Source organism: Chionomys nivalis, chromosome 25 (genome assembly GCF_950005125.1).
Source record: "Chionomys nivalis chromosome 25, mChiNiv1.1, whole genome shotgun sequence".
In the NCBI taxonomy this organism is placed as follows: Eukaryota; Metazoa; Chordata; class Mammalia; order Rodentia; family Cricetidae; genus Chionomys; species Chionomys nivalis.
In genome coordinates, this window is record NC_080110.1 from 18,697,628 (window position 1) to 18,720,509 (window position 22,882).

At 41.2% G+C, this 22,882-nt stretch overlaps 1 protein-coding gene across 1 annotated transcript in view; it reads left to right on the forward strand.

Annotated features, from left to right (window-relative positions):
- Positions 1 to 747: 747 nt before the first annotated feature.
- The window catches only part of Lin7a (lin-7 homolog A, crumbs cell polarity complex component), a 130,369-nt gene continuing 108,234 nt past the window's right edge, over positions 748 to 22,882 (forward strand). The window contains exon 1 of the mRNA XM_057758220.1: positions 748 to 866. Coding sequence (XP_057614203.1) covers positions 785 to 866 — 82 coding nt within the window. The 5' untranslated portion in view covers positions 748 to 784. The remainder of the gene's footprint in view (positions 867 to 22,882) is intronic.

A 22,882-nucleotide genomic window follows, 5' to 3' on the forward strand; every position in this document is an offset into this window, starting at 1 on the left:
GCAACACCCCTGAATACATGCTTCTCCTAGATTAATGTGAAAAGGTCCTAGATAGGTATTTTTTTTCAATGACAGAGACCGGTTTTTCATTTTAAGACATTGTTAAGAAGTTTGCTTGTAAAGGCAGGTTATTTCCTAGGCGATACACCCAACTCCTAAGTGAACACTTACCTATAGAACCCCGGCCCTCAGTCAGTTACCTCCTACTGTTGGGAGGGAACATTCTAAAAAAGCTTCAACAGAAATTAACAGCAACTACAACGATATAGGAGCATCTTCCATTGCCAGTGGTGCTTTCTATCTACAGGGGTGTGGGATTAGTAGGTTGAAAATTTTCTTAATCTGAAAAGCCAACCCCTCCCCCAGAAAAATCGCTCCCCAGAGCACCAACCCTCTATCCCCACCACTCTCTCCCGTTTCCGTGCCCTCTTTCTCTGTGTACAAGTGTATTTTGACCATTAACGCTTGGTTGGAAAGTTGAAAGACATCTAACCAGCTGTACCGAGCCAGAGCTCATGGGCGGAGGAGCGAAGTTCTAGGGCTGAGCGTTCCCTTTTCAGCGCCTGGCCATGCAGGCGCTCGCGGATACCTGCTCTGCTTGGCGCCGCGTCTGAAGATTCGCCTCGGCACAACAGTTGAGTCTCCATCTGGCTACCAACCCACCCGAGCTTTCTTCTCCTCCATCACCACCTTCCTGCCTCCCCCTCCTCCCCCTCCTTTCCGTCTTCCCTCTCCACCCCCGCCCCCAATCTCCTCCTCTTTTTCTCACTACAAGCGGTTGCTGATGCTGAAGCCGAGCGTCACTTCGGCTCCCAAGGCAGACATGGCGACATTGACAGTGGTCCAGCCGCTTACTCTGGACAGAGGTAAGGGAGCGGCTGGTACATCAGGCCACAGAGTCCGCACAGCTTTCCCCTTCGCCCTGCCCAGTCCCACTGGGACAGCAGGATGCGCTCGGCTAGGGGCAACTGGGCGAGGACGATCAGTCTAGGAGGCTTTCGCGCCCGGAGCAGGACACTTTCTACCCCTCTCTCCTCGCCTCGTCCCTGCCGCCCCTTCTCGCAGCGCTCGCCGGGGCGTGGATGCCTTGTCAGGGCTCCAATGCTCCAGCCACCAGTCCTAGTCCCTTGCCGGTCGCTTCTGGGCCCCGGCTTTGTTGGAGAGGATGTGCAGGAACCGCTGAGCACTGGTAACTGGAAAGGGGCAGAGAAAGCTCTTCAAGCCAGAGCAGTAAAGGGACCAATGGGGGAAACCAGCTAACAACTGCCGGCCCGAGGACCAGGAGGGAGGAAGTTTGTCCTCGCGCTGGAGACAGGATCTGTGCTGCTGCGGTGACTGTGAAATCGCCCCGGGGCCGTAGGGCGCTTGGCAGGGTAGCGGGGTACACCGCCGCCGGGCTGCCGAGCCAGGGCGCTGCCCTCGGGCAAAAGGGCAGAGCGGAACCTGGGCAGCCTAGCGAGCTAGGGGACGCTGCATCCCGGAGGCAAGCTGGCTTGGCTCCGGCTTCCCGTCCGGAGCTACAGCTTGGGTCTCTGGTTCGCAATGCTCCCTCCGCCTGCAGTTCCAGGCTGGTAGCAACTCCTATCTCCTGCTCCAAACCAACCTTGTTCTTTGCCAACCAAGTGCACCTCCGTGCCTGGACTGCAGACAGCGCGGGGACAAAGCGCAGGCTTGGTAACAGTTTAACTTCTAGCCTGTGACCTGTGCGTCCTACTCTTTGGTTGCATGGGAAACAGCGTTTGCCTCCTCCTCAAACCTTCCCAAGCCTGGTTACTGGTTTCTCCTCTAAGCTTGGGGCCTGCGTAGTGCACAAGAGTGGTACCCAACTGTGAGGGGGAGTTTCCTTTCTCCTTCCCCACGTCCAGGTAGAGAGCGCCAGAGTCCCTGCTCTGCAGAGAGAGGGCACCTCTATCTCTGGTCCGAAGCGGCGGGGCTTAGGACCCGGGGCAGCCATTTGAAAATGCTGTGCTCAAAAGAAAATGATTTAGTCCTTGTCCCCCTAAAATTTCTCTTTCTGGGGGATTAAACTAGCGGGCCCAGCAAGGCAAAAAGAGCATCCTGCTGCGCAACACAGTGGCAAAGCTGGTAAACTCTGTTTGAGGTTCTTAATTTAGAGTGATCTCCGGTGACTTTACCTCAATCTGTTGGTGCCAGAACAGATATTATGTGGAGCCCATAGCAACCTCACTTGGGGTGAGAGTTGAAACATAATTGATTTTTATGTTGGGAAATGTTCGTTTACACGCTTGCAAATTAATAACAGTAAAGAGCTCAGAAATCTGCCGTCTAATCTATGATTTTACCCCCCAATATCGTCTCTACTAAGCAGGATAAATCCATTGCTGGTAAAAGCCAAGCAGATGGCAAGCTATTAAAGACGATGGGTTTCCCAAGTATTTTTATTTTAATGTGATGAGTTCTTACATAGCCCCATTACTAAATTACAGTCGTTAACTATCCCAAGTTTAACTGCGTTCAACAGTCCACGTTCTAACTCCGTTAGAAGCTAACAGTCCAAGAAGAGCACATACCCAAGCAAGTTCATATCTCACTGCTACTATTACTAAGACAACTGTCCCACTTTGGGGTGGGTGGTATCTTAGCCCTTAGGTGCCCCAGTCAGTTGTTCCGGGGAGGTGTTAAGCAGACAAAGATTTAAAGTGCATTCTTGTTTAGACTCAAATGGCACCCGTCCGTGATTAGATCCACACAGTAACCCAGGAAGTGTTTACGTAGGTTAACTGGGTGGATATTTGAATGAACCGTCTATCCATACTGGCTTTAACTGTTTGGTGAGTGAGAAAACTGTCAATAAAGTATCTTCCCTCTATTTAATTGTGATAGTACCTTAACATGATTGAGCAGGTAATTTTATTATTATTAGGTTGATGGATCGTGGGATTCTAAACATTGTCCTTGAACAGGGAGGGCTTAACTCGGTTGTTCGTTGGGGACGTGGGACTGGTGATTGCGCTACTGCAGTTTTACCCTAACTTAGGCTTCAGTGGCCACCTACTGGAGACTAGATCACACTAAGCTCTGGGGTGCCGTTTGATATACTCTAAACTGTTCCACCCAAAGTCTTTTGGTCCCTCCAAAGCGTTTACAGTCGGTTGTTAGTTTTGTCCCCGCCCCCAGTGGGTGGAGCTCCTTGAGCAAAAGGCCATTTCTGAATCCATCTTCGATTTCCTCATAGTCCGTGGCTTGTGGTGGAAATCTCAAACTGATGTAGATTGGTGTTGGTGAACTAAAACCTGAAGTAAATCAAGATCAGTTGGTTATGGGGATTTCATACTAAACTGAGATATAACCCGTGGTCTCAGCACTGCAGAGCTCGCAGGGTTGGTAGGAAACGCAGAGGGAGGCTGCTAGGAACCTTTCTCCTATTGACTTGGTGGATTTTCATCAGCCACAGCTGCTACCAAGGCTTTGCCTTTGGTTTTTGATTTTTTCAAGACAAGGTTTCTCTGTGCAATCCAGGCTGTCCTGGAACTTGCCTTGTAGACCAGGCCGGCCTTGAACTCAGAAATCTGCCTGTCTCTGCCTCCCGAGTGCTGGGATTTAAAGCCTGTGCCACCAGGCCCCAAGCAGGGTTGCAGCTGGGAAGAAGGAAATAAGAATCTTGTCAGGGACAACAAAGTGCATCCGGCAAATGAGAATACACACGCTATGATTTTAGGGCTTCCGGTTAATTTCTAGTACTTTAATTTACACAAATATAAAACACAAAAGAAATAAAAATAGATGATTTTTAGGCTATGCTACCTCAAAATGGGAGATTTAAATCTTGCTTAGCGTCCTTTGACAGCATATATACAAGCATACATACATACATACATCCATCATGCATGCATAATACACATACCTGCATACACATATGGAATCTTGATGGAAAGTTTTTAAGGAAACAAATCAAAGCTACAGGCTTTAAATTGAGATTTACTCACTTTGAATTCAAACGCGATAACTGCAAGTAAGACTGATAAGTCATATTCATCTTGGTTTTTGTCTGGGAAGTAAGACTTTAAAAGATCCAGGCTATCCGAAAGAGATAGACAGGGTGACTTGGGGGCTTTCACATCTCTGTGAATATCCAAAGATTATTTTCTAATGTCATCAAGACATTGGACTAGTCAATACTTCAAACCTTGGGGGTCTGCAATGGGCAGAGTAGATTACTGTTTAGTGATTCTTGATATTCTTCATTTACTTACTGAGGTCCTACTATAAATCACATTTTATTTGGGATCAGTGTATATTGAAAAACTAGAAAATTCTAATTTCTGTCATAAGTAGGAGCCACTAGCCAAAGGTTTCTTTTTTCTTTTTTTTTTTTTTTTTGATTTTTCGAGACAGGGTTTCTCTGTAGCTTTTGGTTCCTGTCCTGGAACTAGCTCTTGTAGACCAGGCTGGCCTCGAACTCACAGAGATCTGCCTGCCTCTGCCTCCTGAGTGCTGGGGTTAAAGGCTTGCGCCACCACCACCCTCCAAAGGCTTCTTTTTTAAGCTACACAAACAACTCATTCATCCATTCGTTCAGTATATTGTTAGCACCTGTTGCATACCGATGCTATGGGTATGCAAGAAGAAAGGGTTTTTGCCCCAATGAGTCTTAAGAGGCTAAGAGGAGACAAATGGGGAATGGATTTACTAAAAATTACTGAGTGTCACCCTTATTCCACATACTGCTCGAAGCACTGTGGTAGTGCCAGTTGAGCAAAATAGGTAAAATCTAATGGTGTTTGCATGCTAGTGAGAGGGATACAAGGAATACACACATACAAGTGTGAGGCTGATGGAGTAAAAATAAAAGTGAACAAATGACAATAGGTCACCACACACACACACACACACACACACACACATACATACATATGTCAAGGAAAGACCCCTTGTGACCGTGACATCTGAGAAGACCACTGGGAAAAAAAGGGAGAAACAAGCTTTGTCGATAATTGCAGGTTTTTAAAAGCCTCAGGAGGAAGAATGGAAGCCCCCAGCACATCACATTTTTTTATTGTGAAAAAGCAAGCAAAAGAGGAGTCTTAGCGAACGGGTATTTGATGGTGGTAGCCAGAGGCTCAGATGACGTGACTCATAACGATGATGTTAGAGTATATGATTATGTAAAATGATCTGAAGAAAACTATCTGAGAAAAGATTATGGACGTGAGAGCTACTTGGTTGGTATTGATTAAGAATGACTCCCTGAGAGAGGGAAAATTTCAGTTGGCCTTCATATATATTATTATTATGATCTTTACAAAAAGCAGTCATGATGAAGGAAGTACATAAGTACATATAACACCAGTTCCAGATTTACTACTTGGTTACCATCTAGTTAATACACTGAGAAAAAAAAAAGACAGTCAAAAATTAAAACTACCGAAAAACAATTACACCAGAAGGCTACTTCATGAGTTAGAAATTTGGTGATATAGGCCAAGTAAATCTACAGATTAGCTTTACACTATGTTTTATTGTCAGATGATAATATCATACGGTAATTTGATTTTCAAGAACGCACTAAACCCTTGTTCTTATGGTACTATACTTAAATCTTTATCTTTAATACCAATGGTCTTGATAAGGGATGGCTAGTTCGGGGTTAGACACCCGTGTAGACAGCAGTACATGTAATTTACCCCTGTGGCAGCGTGAAGCTTCTGATAAGAAGATGAGCGTGAAAATCATCTCTTCCCACTTTTAAATGTCCTCAGACCCTCTTCCTGTGTTCAGAGATTGGCTTGGCAAGATTTTAATCTCTAAAACTAGGAATGACTTTCAGCTAAACTCAGGGCAGCAAAAGAGAGTTCAGACCATGATACTGAATACTGCCGCCTTTATAGAACGTAGAAATGCCTCCCTGTGTTAAACACTGAACCCTTTCAGGCACTTTCCCGAGGGTGCAGTAGCTTCCACTCTCCTTCACGTCCCATTTCAAGGTCAGAGAGGATAATATGAAAAGCCCCTTTAAATTGTGACCTTTGCTTAACCTTTCCCCTTCAAACCATTAAAGCAAAATGGTTTAAAAAATTATGACCCATAACGTGATAATACAAACCCTATGGTAGAAAAAAAAGGAATAATTTAATTTTTCTCTGGGTCTAGAGAGATGACTCTGCACTTAAGAGTGAGTGTTGATCTCAGGCCCCAAACTTGGTTCCCTGAACCCATGCCAGCAGCTCACAACCACCTGTGACATCAGCTCCAGGGGACCCATGCCTCTGGCTCTCCTGGGCAATTGCCCTTATACGGACCTAGTCCCCACATAGAAAAAATAATTGAAAATAAAGTGAATATTTAAAAAAAATTTCTAGGAGTTAATTAAAATTACGTAACTTACAAATCAGTGGTGTTCGATGACCTGATCAATAGACTACGACCAATTTCAGTGTGTCCATAAGGCGAATTGTTGCGGCTGCCACCATCTAACTTTTCTGGGTTTCCACTTTAATTTGAATAAGTTGCAAAAATAGAAATGGAAACTGCAATTTCTTGGCTTCTTTTAATCATAATTTAAATTATTGATTAAACTAGTCTTAAGTGCATTCCCTCATTTTAAAAGATCAAACTTTTGTCCTTTGAAGTTTCTACTGGGAAACCAAGAAATATTATATTATGGATTTCAATATTATGGGGAGAAAACAACACAAGAACAAATATTGAATGTCAATGAGAATCCCATGGTGCCACGGTTTTTGTTACATTTCGTACATATTAGCATTTTCTCTTTTCTTTTCACTTTTAAAGGCATACAGAGCCCATTTCTTTATGTATCTCCAATTCAAGCCCTGGGCAACCTATAGATTTTCTAATCAACTGCATTCACAGCTTGTTAGCTTTTTTGGTTGGTTGGTTGGTTTATCGAGACAGGGTTTCTCTGTAGCTTTGGAGCCTGTCCTGGAACTAGCTCTTGTAGATGAGCATGGTCTCAAACTCACAGAGATCCTCTTACCTCTGCCTCCCGAGTGCTGGGATTAAAGGTGTGTGCCACCACCACTCAGCTGCATTCACAAGTTTTCATAAAATCTGTTTTCAACTGAAAATTGCTCCTTCTCTTGAACCTCAGTTTTCTGTCTTTGTTTTCATTTGGAGGGATTTTTATGATAGAAAAAAAATGAAGAAGAAGAAAAACAAGTGTGATAATTTTAACTACTGTTTCAAAGATGCATGCCAGATGATCTTGATAGAAAAAAAACGGAAGGCTAAGAATGTTGTATCTCATCCTAAAGCCTCACCAACATCAACAGCCTGGTACATTTTGGCTCATAAACATTAAGTACTTGTTTACTTTAAGCGACAATTTTCTGGAGGCAGCAATAAACATTTTACAAACTATTTTTGCTGAATGTCTTTTTTGGTGTGATCCTGCCATTCAGGAAATTAGTGGTTTTGTTTCGTGGGTGTACTTTTAAGACTCGCTAAAGGTTCCTAGCCATATAGTAGAGCGTAAGGAACATTTCCTGAGTGATATAAACAAAATAATGAACAAGCCATGGCAGCTTTAGGTTATCAGTTGTGTGTGTATGTGTTTGTGTATGTGTGTGTGTGTATTCTGTCTGTCTGTCTGTCTGTCTGTGTGTTCAGCAAATGGCCAGAAACAATGAGAGACCCCGTTGTTGATATTCACAGTCTCCTCTCCATTTTCTGCATTGATCTTACTGTTTTAGTTGGTGAATGGACCAAACATTTAGTCACATGACAGGACCATGAAGGCTTATCTAATGTGAAGAGTTGGCTGCAGAATCATCTGCCCCACCCCAGTATGCAAAAATGAGCTACTCTGTGATTTTATTTTTCACAACCACCAATTAATGAATGATAGAACTATGGCATGATAGACAGGTTAAGACAGATTTATTTTGAAAGCACTCTCTGTTGACAAAAATGTCTTTAAAAGTCACAATGATCCCACCAATTCATTACCTCTAATCAATGGGCTCAAGAAGTTTTTAAGACTGAGTTGTGCTAAGTAATGTGCTTGCTCCACTTGAAGACTTGCCTAGTGAAAGCAAATATGCCTAAAACCACTTAGAAGCCACGTGGGACTGAAATTTCTTTTGAAGTCTTACTCAGACATCTGTCTGTGTTGCACAGAAAGCCCAGAGCTCCCGGTTTAAACTAATCACCACGTCTAGAAACATGGGAGCAATTTCAAGTCCACCTGGTTCTGTTCTTTTTGTTTACTTGCTAGCTGTTGTCATAGTAACATTAATTCTGCATAAGATCTTCTAGCAAAGAATTGCCATCACCAAAAAAAAAAAAAAAGATGATAGATTAATAAAAGTCACAGAATGTTCACTGAAACCCCCAGGTTAGATGGCGGAGAAGTGAGAGCACCAATTGACAACAGCATCTATTGAACAGCAATGAAGGGATTGGACACTATGAATAAGGGACTAATGGAAGTGATGCTTAAGAACAGGTAACATGAGTTCGGGAAAATGCATAAGGATGCTTTAGGGAATGACAGACCAAACTCTTTGGTGATATCTCTGAGCAGAACATAATAGAAGGCATATTATTAGAATGATAAAATATGGACCATTAGAAAAGAAAGCAGGGCTTCTGCAGCAGGTACATGGGTCGATGAGAATGGATTGGATAAATTTCATAGGTACAGCACAGCTGTGATCCATCCTCCAGATGCTATTAACTGTGCAAGAGGCCTTGCTGAAAACATGGAGCTACTTGAAGTGGGCTTCTAGTGGTTGAATGCAGCTCTGAAAATGGACGGGTCTCAGTCTTCTGCATTGTTATTGAGATTTCAGCTGAGTGCCATAAATTATATTTTAATCAAATTTGTTGGTGGCATACAGATTTGGAAAATAAGAAATAACTGAGCCAACAATATCAGCATTCTAAGGTTGTACCTAGCAAAAATGACAGCTTACAATGAAGCAGATAAAATTCAATGTAGTTTTCATTCATTACATGGAATCAAGTCAGAACGTGATTAGATTCGTATTGATGGCACTGGTACATGACTGGGACAATCTTATTTAAGAGTAATTGATTTGGAAAATATTGATCAATTAATTTAATAAAGTCAAAACAAGCTGTGTGATTAAATCATCAAAATATTAAAAAATCAATCTCTTTAAAGTTAAGTGTAAAACTTGTACCAATGCTGTAATAAAATACTAATATTCCATAATCTACGGGGGATTATTTTAAGAATTAGCAAATATTATTGAATCTAGGCATCACTCTTGTTTGGTATGTTCCTCAGGTTAGTGATGTTTTAGGACACAATGAAAATGATCGTGCTCACAGAAAAGTTAGTCAACTGAGATACAACAGGTAACAGAAGGCCTAAATTTGTTTGTCATGTAGAGAGTTTAATATCTAGAATCCCCAAGAGCAAAAGCCTGTTTAAAACTCATCACCTGCATCGAGGTGTTAGCTAGAAACATGACTAAAATATCAAGATTCCCTCTTGGAAGGAAGTACACCCCACTTAGCTTTGAACCTCTGAGGATGGCAAAATGGTAGGATTTACTTTACTGTAATGCTTTACATATATCATAAAATGTAAGCTTAGTATGTGATTTTAAGACACACACTTGTAGTGACCTGTGAGAAGGGGTTTTCTTCAACATGATAAAGATTAGCTATCAAATGCAATGCTCAATGCTGTATTTAAAGGTGAAAGATGGAACAGTATTTTTAAGCTCAAGAACAATACAAAAGATTTCGCCAATACTCGTAAATAAAAGTAAGCAAAAATTATGAACACAGAGCTGTCAAATTTTCCTGTCTTCAGAGTATTTGATTGTCAATTGAGAAGCTATTAGAAGGCATAACTGAATTTCCCAGAGATAATCACTTATCCCATGAATCAGTGCTCACACATCCAAATAGTAATTAAACAGCAATCTCATATCCAAATAAAAAAGCTTAAAAGGTCAGTGAAAAGGTAAGCTACAACAACAAAGTACAATAAAAAAAGGCAGGAATAGAAAAATGCTAAAATTTGACTGCCCTTTGTGACATGCCTGCTATGTATTTGAGAAAGGGAGATAGAAAGAAGAAAAGACAGATGAGGTCTCTCTCAATGATGTGAGTGACTTTCGGTTAGGGTGGAAACAAACATTTAAATAGGTGAGAAAACAATGTGACTTCGGAGAGCAATAAGTACAGAGAAGAATACACTGAGAGAATGAGAGAGACTTATGCAGTGAGTCCTGGAAGGCTGTAAGAGTATGCTTCGTCAGAGCAGAAGCAGGCACTGTGCAAAGAGGAACAAGTGAGAGCAAAGATGATAATTTAAAGAGTAAAAGCAAGGGAAAGAAGAAATCAGAGCATAGTAAAAGAGGGGGATGGTAGAGAAAGAATACAGAGCGGGAGGTAGCAATACCTGCTTTAAGGACCCAAGGAGATGATGGACAGCAAAGACTGTATAGACCATAAATGCGTATGGCAATATTATTTTCCTTTATTCCCTACTGTTTTCTCCATCACTTCAAGGGCACCATGTTATTTAGGAGGCAGCATGATGCTTATAAGAACTCTGAGCAGGAATGTCCTGCCTACTTTTAAATCCTAGCCTTTCTTACTAACTCCACCATATCTTCAGAAGTTGCTTAACTATTTTGAGTTTCAGTTTTCTAATCTGCAAAGTTGCAAACTGTAAAACTAATACCGAAGACGTAGATTTGTTGATTTTAATATTCTAATACGTATAAAATACTCAATCTGAATCTGACACATAAAAAATACTCAACAGCCATCATCATTTCTCCCCTGAGCCCTGGATGTCATGTGATCCCAACATAATGACAGGGCAAGGATAGAAAATGCTTCCTTTACCATAGTACACAAAGAACCTGGGGCTACACTTAGTTGGGGATTCGAAAGTTGCAGGAAGTTGTTGGAATGCTTAGATATTTAAAGGTAATATTTCCTGTATATGTAACTTACTTTATATATACGCTTTCCCGAAATTGTTCATTTCTTGATTGGTCATCAATGTCCTAACTCCATTAAGACACTAATAAGAGATGAATGAAAGAATTGCTTTGCATAGCTATCACCCTAAACCTCCACAATTTTCATATTTTTTTGTGGATGATGTATGTGTGTGTGTGAAGCTGAGCACACATGTGCTGTGATGCTGGTATGGATGTAAGAGGAGTTGTCACTCTACCTTCTACCTAGTTTGTGACAGCATCCTTCTGTTTTGGATGCTATTGTTCATCAGTCTCTATTACAGGCCAGCTGGCCCCCAAGCCTCTAGGGGATTTCCTGTCTCTGTTACCCATCTCATCATAGGAGTACCATTGTATATTTTGGGGTATCATAGTAATACAAATTTGTGTTCCCCCAAAATTTACTGAGTTAATTATTGTTTTGGCTTGCATAATTTTTTTTGGTTTTCATAATTTTAAGCAAAAAAAAATGAATCAAGGACACAAGGGGACAGATTTTTTTTATTAAACAGAAATATTTCCAAGTTTGTTTCCTTCAAAATTAGAATTAATGCCTTCTAAAACTATCGAGTCTTGTGTTCATGCACATTATACAGGGAAAAGATAATTAACAAACTTTCTTTTTTCCAAAACAGACTTACATACTCAATAATGGTTTAGGGTGTGCTCTGTGGTGTTTTTCTAAATATAAGTTAGCCATACACAGATACAAAAATATGTACTAAGAAGATGAGAAGAAAAACTAACAGTGATTTTTTTGCTCCCCCTTTTTAAAGCAGCTATTTAGTTTTAGAGGGACATTTGGTTTTCACAAGCAAATGTGGTAGCTCACAGGAGAAGGTCTGCATCCAGAGGGCTAAGTCTCGGTTCAGTCTCTCTTTCCAGTCACAGTTATGGACCGCCACCTCGTTATGCTTATGAGCTATGCATGCTGGGTGGGTTTGATCCACTTGACACAACCTAGAATTTCCTGGAACGAAAGTAACTCAGCTGAGGAATTACTGTCTCTAGATTGGACCGTGAGCCTGTCTTGGGGCATTTTCTTAATTGACAATTGAAGTGGGAGGGCCCAGACCACTTACTGACAATGCCACCTGTAGGCAATTGATCTTGGATTATATTATTAGAAAGTGAGGTAAAAACTGGCTTGGAGGATAGACCCACTTCGGGTACAGGCATGAGATCTCTCTTGTAACTGAAGCAAGGAGACTATTTTAAAATGTAAACCATTGTTCGCATCTAGTTTTTAAAGCAGATCAAGAGAATATCTTAGATTTTGTGAAACAAAAATCTTTGTAAAATATGAAAGAGTAATAAAGAGAGGTGGGAGAGAGAGAGAGAGAAAGAGAGAGAGAGAGAGAGAGAGAGAGAGGAGAGAGAGAGAGAGAGAGAGAGAGAGAGAGAGAGAGAGAGAGAGAGAGAGAGAAATATGCAAACCATGAAGAGCAAGCCAGTAACCAGTGTTCCTTCATGGTCTCTGCTTCAGTTCCTGCCTCTAGGGTCCGGACCGTCCTTCCCTTGACATTAACTATACAAGCTGTAACGTGGAATAAATCTTTTTCTCCCCAAGTTTCTTTGGGGTCATGACCTTCATCACAGAAACAGAAAGAAAACTGGAGCACTATGTATCCTCGTTTTGCTGCAGTCCTTTTTGTTTTCTCTGTAAAGCTGACAATAATGAGACTCCATCTCATTAAAATGTGGGAAAAGCAAACTGAGAAGACATACACCAACAGGTGTACATGTGCACATACTCAAACGGGAAATGGTCAATAGCTGGGGTATCCCCCCCCCATTCCTTCCTTCCAGGGTCATGCTTACCTCCCCAGTACAATAAGTATAAAAGCTTAAGATTCAGGTAAATGAGTATTTGTTCTACAGCCCTGCTGCTTACTGTTTATGGCTTGGAGTGGTGCTTAATTTCTGCATGCTTTGTCTTGTGTCCCTGTATAAAAGTGATGGCGCCTACCTTACATGGTCATATATTTCTTTGGTTCTGTGTTCCTTCACATAGCCATTCAGGAAAAAGGCTGCCATCTTACAGCTGACAAGTCAAGAGTTCATTGTAGTAGCTGCTGCAGAAGAAGACCACTTGGTAGATAATTTAGGAGTAAGCATTTTGAGTCGTATGGCCATAGCTCATACACATGATCACTGATGGCATGTCAGGCAATCTTCCTAGCTCTTTATGAATTTTATTTCATTCAATCGTCAAACAAAACTGTGAGGTAGGTGGAATTGTTATTTTGAAGAATCAGGAGTTGAGGCACAGAGAGTATTGCAGTTAAGCTGCATTGATTCTTAATCCCTTGGGTTTGATGGCTATGCTACATTGTCAGGAACAAGTTCATAGGTCCATGACATGCACCGAGGAACATGAACTTGTAAGGAACAAATAGAGATAGCAATGCTTGCAAAGGCTTCAAAGGAAAGACAGGTCATAGGAACACAGGAGAGTGCACAGCAGCCACAGAGAAAATAAGAGCACAGATTTGCTCTTTACTTACAAAAATATTATCTATTACAACTAGGAGAGATTGATTTAAATCATATATTTTAAAATTGTAACATAAATACTTGAAAAGAGCTGGTGGTTAATACATGATTGTGCTCGCTGTTTACAGCAGTTATTCTTTGGGTGAAAAAGAATCTACAAAGAGAATTATAGGAATCCACCAACAATATCATGTGTCTTTCTCCTAGACTGTACCAACGGAGCAAGAGATGGTGACAACCTTCAGATGACCTTTCAGTTATCTTTAATGCACAAAAAATTCATATTTTGGAATTTGATAGGTTCTCAAAAAGGTTTCAGGGCCCCAAGTTCTCTTTTCCCTGTAGCTGTTGCCTCCCAGCAGGAAAAGGAAAAGGGATTTGGGGATAAATTGCGACCTGAACTGCATGCTTAAGAAGGAAATTGTAGCATTATTTTTCCTGGCTTCCAGAGTAGTTTTGGGTATCCTAAAGGGCATAAACACACCCTGCTTACCCATCATTACTGAAATACATGCTCTGAGGTTATAGTATGGATTTCCTTGGCCCAAGTTCTATACAGTCCATCATTCAACGTGGAAGAGGTGTTCTGCCTAAGTCAACTTTAAAGCAATCCGAAGCATCGTTCTTGTGTAGTCTCCTTTGGTTGCTTGCTTTGGTTTTCTGAGACAGGGTCTTATTCTGTAGGCCAGACTTGCCTGACACTCACTGTATGCACACTCACTGGCTGGCTTCAAATTAGTAGCAATCAGTCCTTTTGCTTCTGCTTCCAGAGTGCTGAGAACATGTACATGATCTGCCCCTCACAGCCAGCCTTAAGCTAAATATTTTCATTAACCGTTTCCTACTACACTTGTGAGATTAATATAGTTTTCTTCTGTGCTACGGCATCTATTTTCTAACAAATGAAATTTGACTAAGTGAATAGTGGAACATATCGTAAATAAGACAGGGAAGCTGAAGCTATAACACAGATGGGATGTTGACAGTTATTTTGAAAGTTCAGAGGGAAGTTCTGCATTTCCCCAGTTTCAATGTATTTTAGTGAGTTGAGGTTGATAGTCAGAAGCTCTGGCTGAATGTTGCATTCTGTGGCCACTTGAACATCAATTTCTTCTATTGTCAGACATCTAAATACTGCCATTTAGGTGTACTAGAGATTGCTATCACTGTGGAAATGTTACAACGACAGACTGAAAGTTTTTTCTTCCTTAAAATGTGTATGTTGAATGCATATTTGCCAATGTGAATGTGCTCCTGGTTGGAATTTGAGGAGGATTATTTGGTTTATATTATGTCAGGATGGTAGGGTTCCCATTTTTGGACTGCTGTGTCTATAACAAGACAAAGACTTTTCAGTATCTCTCTCTCTCTCTCTTCCTCCCTCACTTCCTCCCTCACTCCCTCCCTCTTTCTCTTTCTTTCCCTTTGTGTGTGTGTATACGTATCTCTCTCACTGTTTCTCTCTCTTCCTTCCTTCTTTTTTCTTCCTTCCTCCCTCCTCTATTTTTTCATTCCTTCCTTCCCTCCTTCCTTCCTTTTCTCCCTTCCTTCCTTCTATTTTTCTCCTGCAATTTTGTTATAACCCCCTCTGCTTCACCTTCTTTTTATCACTCTCCTTTTACCTCCGTTTTCCCTCCTGCCTACTCTCCTCCCTTTGGACAACCCCAGAAAACTCCTGTGTAAATACAGAGGATCGTCTTCCTGTCAGACGTGCCAGAACCTTCATCTAAGAAACCCCAGGCTCTATAGAGAACTCGTTCTCCGCTCTTTAAGAACACTGTCTGTGTTGTTTGATTACAATAGTCTGTTTTGGCTCATTCAAGCGGCTGCAACACGATGCCAAAAGCTGGTTACTCTATGAACAATAGACATCCATTGCTCACAGGAGCAATCTGGAGGCTTTCTCAAGTTCAAGGCACCAGTAGAGTGTTTGGTTCTTGCCATTTCCTCACAGATGGCATTTTATTTTTATGTCCTCCCTCAGTGGAGCGCCTCTGCTCTGTGGAGTCTCTATTTTTAGGACACGGGTCCTATATATGAGGGCTCTTGTGGTTGTGACTTTGTATCCCAAGTCTTACACCTCCGAATACCATTACACTCATGACTTGGTACAAAATACAACTTTTGGAGGGATGGATGTCCTATGGTATGAAGAGAGCTAAGACAATGTTCTCCTCTTTCTCTGAAAATAGCCTCAGAAAGAGTATCTGCTACTTAGCTGAGCAGATTAGCCACGACATGACGATATATGTAAGGTATACATTCTTGCCTTCACACATTCCATCCTGGGCTTAGCAAATTATCCACCATACACACTGAAACACATTTCGACAAGTTGTTTCTCTTGAGCCACTTTCTGCTATTTTCAGAGCTTTAAAAGAAAATACACAGGGTGTCTCCTCTTAGAAGCTTCCCTGGGGACAGCGTATGTAGCTTGGTTTGTGGAGATCTTGCCTGGTAGCCACTAGGCCCTGAATTCAAGCCCCACACCCTACCTCAGCACTGTGAAATAGGAGAAGACAAGACCAATGAAGGGTCTGCATGATTGTGCTTTGACTTGAAAGGTTTTACTTTCTGTAAATGACAAATTCTTTGGATGTAAAATAGTTCTGACCCTGATTGGTTTCCTTATATGAATTGACATTTTACTGATGTTATATAATCTCCTGATATTTACTTGGTACCCTTCATGTTGGTAGCCATGCTGCGATCTAGAGTGTATAGTGTAAATTTGTCTAGGTTTTTCTTTCTTGTTTGTTTTTGTTAGGTTTTTTTTGTTGTTGTTGTTTTGTTTTTCGAGACAGGGTTTTTCTGTGATTTTGGAACCTGTCCTGGAACTAGCTCTTGTAGCCCAGGCTGGTCTCGATCCGCCTGCCTCTGCCTCCCGAGTGCTGGGATTAAAGGCGTGCACCACCACCACCCGGCTTTTTTTTTTTTTTTTTTTTTTGAAGACAGGGTTTCTCTGTAACAGCCCTGGCTGACCTGGAGCTCACTCTGTAGACCAGGCCGGCCTCAAACTCACAGAGATCTTCCTGACTCTGCCCCCCGCCCCCTGCAAGTGCTGGGATTAAAATCATGTGCCGACACTGCCCAGATTAAGTTTTTCTTAAAATGATGTTACTATGCATACTGTACTTCTAATCCCTCCTTCCCATAAACTGCAGCGCTAGAACACATATGCTTGTGACTTATAAACGCTGTCTACATTTTCAATGTTTGCAAATTCCAAAGACTGTTTCATGATACATGAAACTGGATTGTTTCCATTTCGCTGTCCACATGTAAAGCTGCCCCAGAACCACACTGTGTTCCACCATTCATGCTTGCCTATGGCTGATTTTACCCTAGATTTACCTGTCGACCAGCTGATACACAGACAGGAAAGTCTGTCAACCTAAACTGTCTTGATGTTCAACAGCCCCTGCTTTTTAAGGAGTTAAGGAAAAAAAGAGCAGTACCAGGTGGTTGTGGCTCACATCTTTAATCTAATCTCAACACTCTGGAGGCAGAGGCAGGTGAATCTCCATTTTTGTGGCTAGCCTGGTCTACAGAGTATGCTTCAGGACAGCCAGGGCTACACAAAGAAACCCTTTCTCAAGAAACAAGAGAGAAAGAAAAAAAGAAAGAAATAAAGAAAGAAAGAAAGAAAGAAAGAAAGAAAAAAGAAAGGAAGGAAGGAAGGAAGGAAGGAAAAAAGAAAGGAAGAAAGAAAAAGAAAGTAGAGAAAATGGAAGAGAGAAAGAAAAATGTATTTATTTACTTTCAATTTAGCCATGTGTGGAGATTTACTCTCAGCCTCAGTATTAACCATGCCCCTGTCACAGAGGGTTTCTGTCTTCCTGCCACCTACCTACATTTAGGAACAGATTGTAGTTGCTTGTTAATTGGCCCTTACTAGTCTGGTGGAGGAACAAAGAGCCTCCCTGTAGGAAAGGCCTTTCATGCTGAGTCTCCCCTTGGAACTTCCTTAACTCTGCTTCTTCTTTGGCTGCTCAGTCATAATTCCTCTTGGGTGGGGTAGTTCTTGGCCTCTTTTGGCCTCTTCCTACTGTGAGGAGGCCTGTTGCAGTATCGACATGGAATCTGGGACAAAGGACAATGTTGGGTCCCCTCCTTTTTTTTTTTTTTTTTTTTTCCGAGACAGGGTTTCTCTGTGGTTTTGGAGCCTGTCCTGGAACTAGCTCTTGTAGACCAGGCTGGTCTCGAACTCACAGAGATCCGCCTGCCTCTGCCTCCCGAGTGCTGGGATTAAAGGCGTGCGCCACCGTCGCTCGACAGGGCCCCCTCCTTTTTCACCTCCCTCCTGGGACCACATGATTTTCTCTCTCCTCCTGCTTGTAGTGCATGTTCATCAGGCGTCTTCTGTTGGTGCCCTTTCTTACTCAGGGAAAGGACATGGAAACAAGATTTTTCAGGGTCTGCCTTTGAGAAATGAGATACTTTACTATCTGGATCACACTTAGATTGCTATCAATTTGTGGTTTTTAAAAAAAAAAAAACCCTGAGTTTTTCTTGCCTATTTGTACAGCTCTGAGGTCTCTTCCTACCACACTGTGCCTCCTTTTTGCATGGAGGGGTTTCTGTAATCTTCACTATTACATTTTGAAAATGCACCCCATTCTCCTTAAGCCATAATCTATCAACAAGTCATAGAGTTAAAGTGTGTTTTTAGCTGAGAAGGCAGAGCGAAAACATTTTTGATCTCAGGTATTTATTTTCACACCTGAACCACTGTTTTCATATGCAGACTATTTATGTTGTTTCTCATGTTTCAAATTAAGATCCAGTCTAGACGCTAATTTAGGTATCTATAACGTGGCAGGCTGAGTTATCACAGAAGCGCTCCCATTACAAATGTTGAGGTATGCCGGATAAATTTCAACAACCAAAGCCCAATCATCTCCGCTTTAGAATACGAATGAATTGTAATCTCCCATTGATGGAAATGAAGAGATGGAGGAGAGCTCTAAAGGCAGGGTTATATAAAAATTCAGGCAGAGGCAGAGAGGAAGGAGATGAAAAGGGCTCAAATGGTCCTCATCTTAGAAATAGGCCTCACGGATAAGCCACAAGAAGTGGAGGTAAGACCGTAGATCTACACTGTTGCTTAGTGAAGTGTATCACTTAGCCCACAATCTGTGTGGTACCCATGCAGTCCAGGAAACGCTTGCTCAAGATACACCCATCAAAGGATTCCTAGGCTAGAGTAGATAAGAGGGAACACCTGGCTACCCCAGGTTCTGGCAAGTGTTCCCTGCAAATAGCCTTTGTCAAATATGTGATCACAGCTGAAATATCTATACACATGAGGTGAACAGAACATGAACAAGAGTCAGTGCCTGGAAAAACAGCACAGGAATGAGCCTGTGGCACAGGCAGAGGCAACAGAAGTTCAGAGCAAAGACTGCTAAAAAAAATTCAAAGTCAGAGGCATAAATATACGTATGACTAAAATATGTATTTTCAGAAATAGAAGGTGCAAAGTAAGTGCATAGCGTTGAAATAATAACAGATAAAATTGAAAAGGGCTCATGAGTACACACACCGACACACACGTGTTCTCGAACACGCCAATGTGCATACATACCGCGTGCAAAAGAAAAAATAATGCCAAATGATATTTTAAATATGAAATTAAATCGTCTGTTAAAGTTTTAGAAACTCCAAACGGTCTCTATGTGTGATTTTGTTTTGTGTGTAGTCTCACCCAGCTAAGGTGGTCCTCCTAAGAGTCAAGTGCACTTTAAGCAATGAAGCTCTCCAGCCTTATCTTTGAAATGACCCGACTGTAAGCGCAGCTACTGTGACTTTAGTGTTAAAACTGAGTGAGCTACGGTTAGCTTTCGTTTTTCTGAGACGCGGGTCTGTTCTGTTCATGCTGTCCCTGACACTGGAACCTTCAGCAGCATCCTGGTGTCCACCATCCTTAGTGCGGCCATTCTGCAACATTTTCCTCCAACTGGGCTGATAGTTCCGTCTCCAGCATCCCTTGTCATCAATTGTTAATGGCAGCATTTCCAGTCCCTTTCACATATAAACATATTCTTCTCCCTCTGAACTTGCTGTTGCCCAGCTTAGAGGTCCTTTTCTTCAGGAAAATACCTTGTTCTAAAGTTCACTCTCTGTCTTGAAATGTCATCTCCCCTAGTGTTTTCTACCCAATGTAAAGCTATCTTCTCCCTCCCCCGCTGCCATTTTTTCTTGTCTATTCCAGCTTCGTTTGTTTCTTGGAATTGTTATTAATTTATCGTGTTAGTTTCTTTCCTCATTTTTGTGACAGCACACCTATCAAAAGCAACTTAAGAAAGCAATTTTTTATTGTGGCTCTGTCTTGGTGTTAAGTCCATATTAGTAGGAGCTTGAGACACCTGGTCATGGTGTGTCTACATTCATCAAGCAAAGAGCAATGAATGCTATTCATTAGCTCATTTTATCCTTTTCATTCAGTCCAGGACTCCGGTCCATAGAATGTTTCTGCCTACTTTTAGGAGAGGTCTTCCCATATCGCTTAAAATACTCAAGATAATCTCTCACCAATGCCTAGAGCCTAACCTAATTTAAATAGTCCCCTACAGGCATTTCCACAGGCTTGCTTTCTAGTTCATTCTAGATCTTGTCAAGCTGACAATCAATATTAGTGATTACACTATGTGCCAAGTATTTATTTTTATTTCTACCCTTTTCTCCCTACTACTTTTATCTCCAATGACTAAACAACCATCTGGCACACTGTAGAGGTTTAATAATTTTTTTAATTAATAAACTTATGATCTGAGCATTGTAATTCTTGTGTAAGGGAGAATTCCTCTCCCTCATCCCCTCATCCTCCTTCTCCTTCCTCCTCCACACAATCCTTTCTCTTATTTGTAGATTCCAACCTGTCTTCTTAGCTTTTAAGTTTCAGTCTTATCAAGGAACCAGAGCCTTCTGGCCTATGCTTCCATAGTCCCTTCTAAAACACTTTTGTAAATTCATTCCATCACCATTCAAGAAATAATGAGATTCCAGCATATTGAAGTGGTTCTACTGGGTTCTAATGTTTCAGCAGTAAGTGCGGTAGACACAGCCTGGTTGTGTTCTCCATTAGGGGAACGGCGAGAGACTCCACACTTCCTATCATTGTGGCTGGCCTGAGGTGGTGATAAGGGTTGAAGAGAATGAGTGTGGGAAGGGGAAGCAGTTGAGGTCAAGGTTTCCTATTTTAAAGACTTTGTGCTCATCTCTCAGATACTGAGCCACGAGAAGAATTTTGTGCGAGAGTTTCTTTATCAACTGATGCTTACATAACCTCACACCTACGTTTGGGACACTGGCTAAAGCAGAGTCAGAGAAGAAAGGTATTAAATGGTGCTGTGTTAAAGGTGATGGTAATGAGGGTCAAGGTAGCAGCAGAAAAACAAAACAGTGTCCTTGTTTGGACATATTCAGAAGACAAAGCCAGCATAATTTGAGGAAAGAGAAGACGTGGAATGTGAGAGAAACAAAGGAGCCCTGGTGAATCAGGTGTCTAGTCTGCGAATCTAAAAATAACAAAACCACAACTTACAAACTGGAAACGACATAGGTGGGGAGTGGCTATAGTGTTGAGCAACACGCATTTTGAACACGCCGAAACATGTATAAAATATCATGTTGAAGAGTCTGACTTAGCAGTTCTATGCAGCGTTCTGGAACTCAGGAGTGTCTGGAGTGAAGCCATAAATGCAGGAGTTATCAACATATAGATGACATTTAAAACCATCTGGAGAATGAAAGGATGTAAAGTTTGTGAGTTTATTTCTGAGCAGTTCAAACATAGATAAATTGGAGAGATTGTCCAATGGGAAAGCCAAGAGGGTGGGAATGAGAAACCAAACACATGAGTGTTTTAAGAGATTGGAAGGAACGATGCCAACCAGAAATCAATTATTGATCTAGCAGTGTATAAGTCAGTGATGGACTAACATTTAGTTGAAAAGGTATACAGTGACTTCATTCGTGTGAGGTGACAAGAGTTGGGAACACATATGTTAGGGAAAAGATAAGGAACTCATTAGAATATGCTCTTCACAAAGATCAGAGAATGAGGAAAGCGGCTAGATGAGAAATAGTACTAAATCAGCTTGAAATTCCTATCTGTAATAGTGTTAAGAGCTGTATCTTGTGGTAACAACTATGCCTGTCTTCTTGGGTATGAGACCTACCCCAAAGCAGAAGCTCAATTACATAAATTTGAACAAATAAATATAAGTTAAAATTATGACCTAGGATGTTTTAGCTATGAGATGGTTTCCTTTACATTTTCTTTTAAATTGGACAAGAATATAGATGATAGATAGATAGATAGATAGATAGATAGATAGATAGATACATACATACATACATACATACATACATACATACACTGGTGAAGAAATACAATCACAGGTCATATGATTTTTCTGTGACTAGTTGCCAATTCTCCAACTGATCCAGTTATGTAAGTGCTATACACCATCACTATTTTTTTAAAAAAAAAAAGCATGCAGTTTGAAAATAATTTATTAAAGATCTTCAAGAAATGTAGCTTCCGTCAGCTATCAGACTTTTTAAAATCATAGATAAAGACAAGGAGTGTGTTTTTCTTTCATTTGTATCGTAGGATTTGCTTCACATTTTCAAAACATCTGTACCTGTTCATTAAAAGAGATTGCCCAGAGTTCATAGTTATGTGTGAAAAGTCCATCCATTACTGAGCTACGGTGCACATTTATTTAATGGAACATTTTTATACAATATGATACTGGGAAGTTGTAGTATAACAGATGCTAAGCACGGCATCTGGGGAGCTACAGTCATGAATGAAATAAGGAAAGACATGCTGAAATGCTGGTTTGTTGACTAACTTTCTTTGATGGAAATTAGCTGGTACCATAATTGGGCAGGGAGTGAGAAACATGTTTGACAGTGAATTTGAACATTAATGACAGAGTAGATTAACGGTATGTGAAGAATCGAAGTTTTTACAAAAATTACCCTGGGAGATTTTGTTCAAGGAGCATTACTGAACAGAAATATCTATAATAAAATAAATTAGAAAATAGTTTTTTTCTGAAATTAATAGATGTGTCTTTACCCGGTGAGACACTTTCGTAGGTCTCCAGATTGTATTCAGTATGCAGACAATGGGACATTGTTTAATGTGCTCAATTATTCTTTTAATTATCAATGATTTTGACCAATTTCCTGGGGTATCTGGATGACCTGGCCAGACTTTGAGAAGTCATGAGAATCAGAAAGAGAGATGAGCTATTAGGAGATGTGAGACTGACTAATAAATGGTGAAAATACAGATGGGAAAATACCAAAATGAAACCCATTGCTTCACGAAGTTGATGAGGTTAGTTTAGTACTGAGGGAGCTTCAGAAGCAGGGCATAAATTGTCAGGGCTTTTACCAAAGAACACTATTCAAGACTGGGACAAAATGTGAGA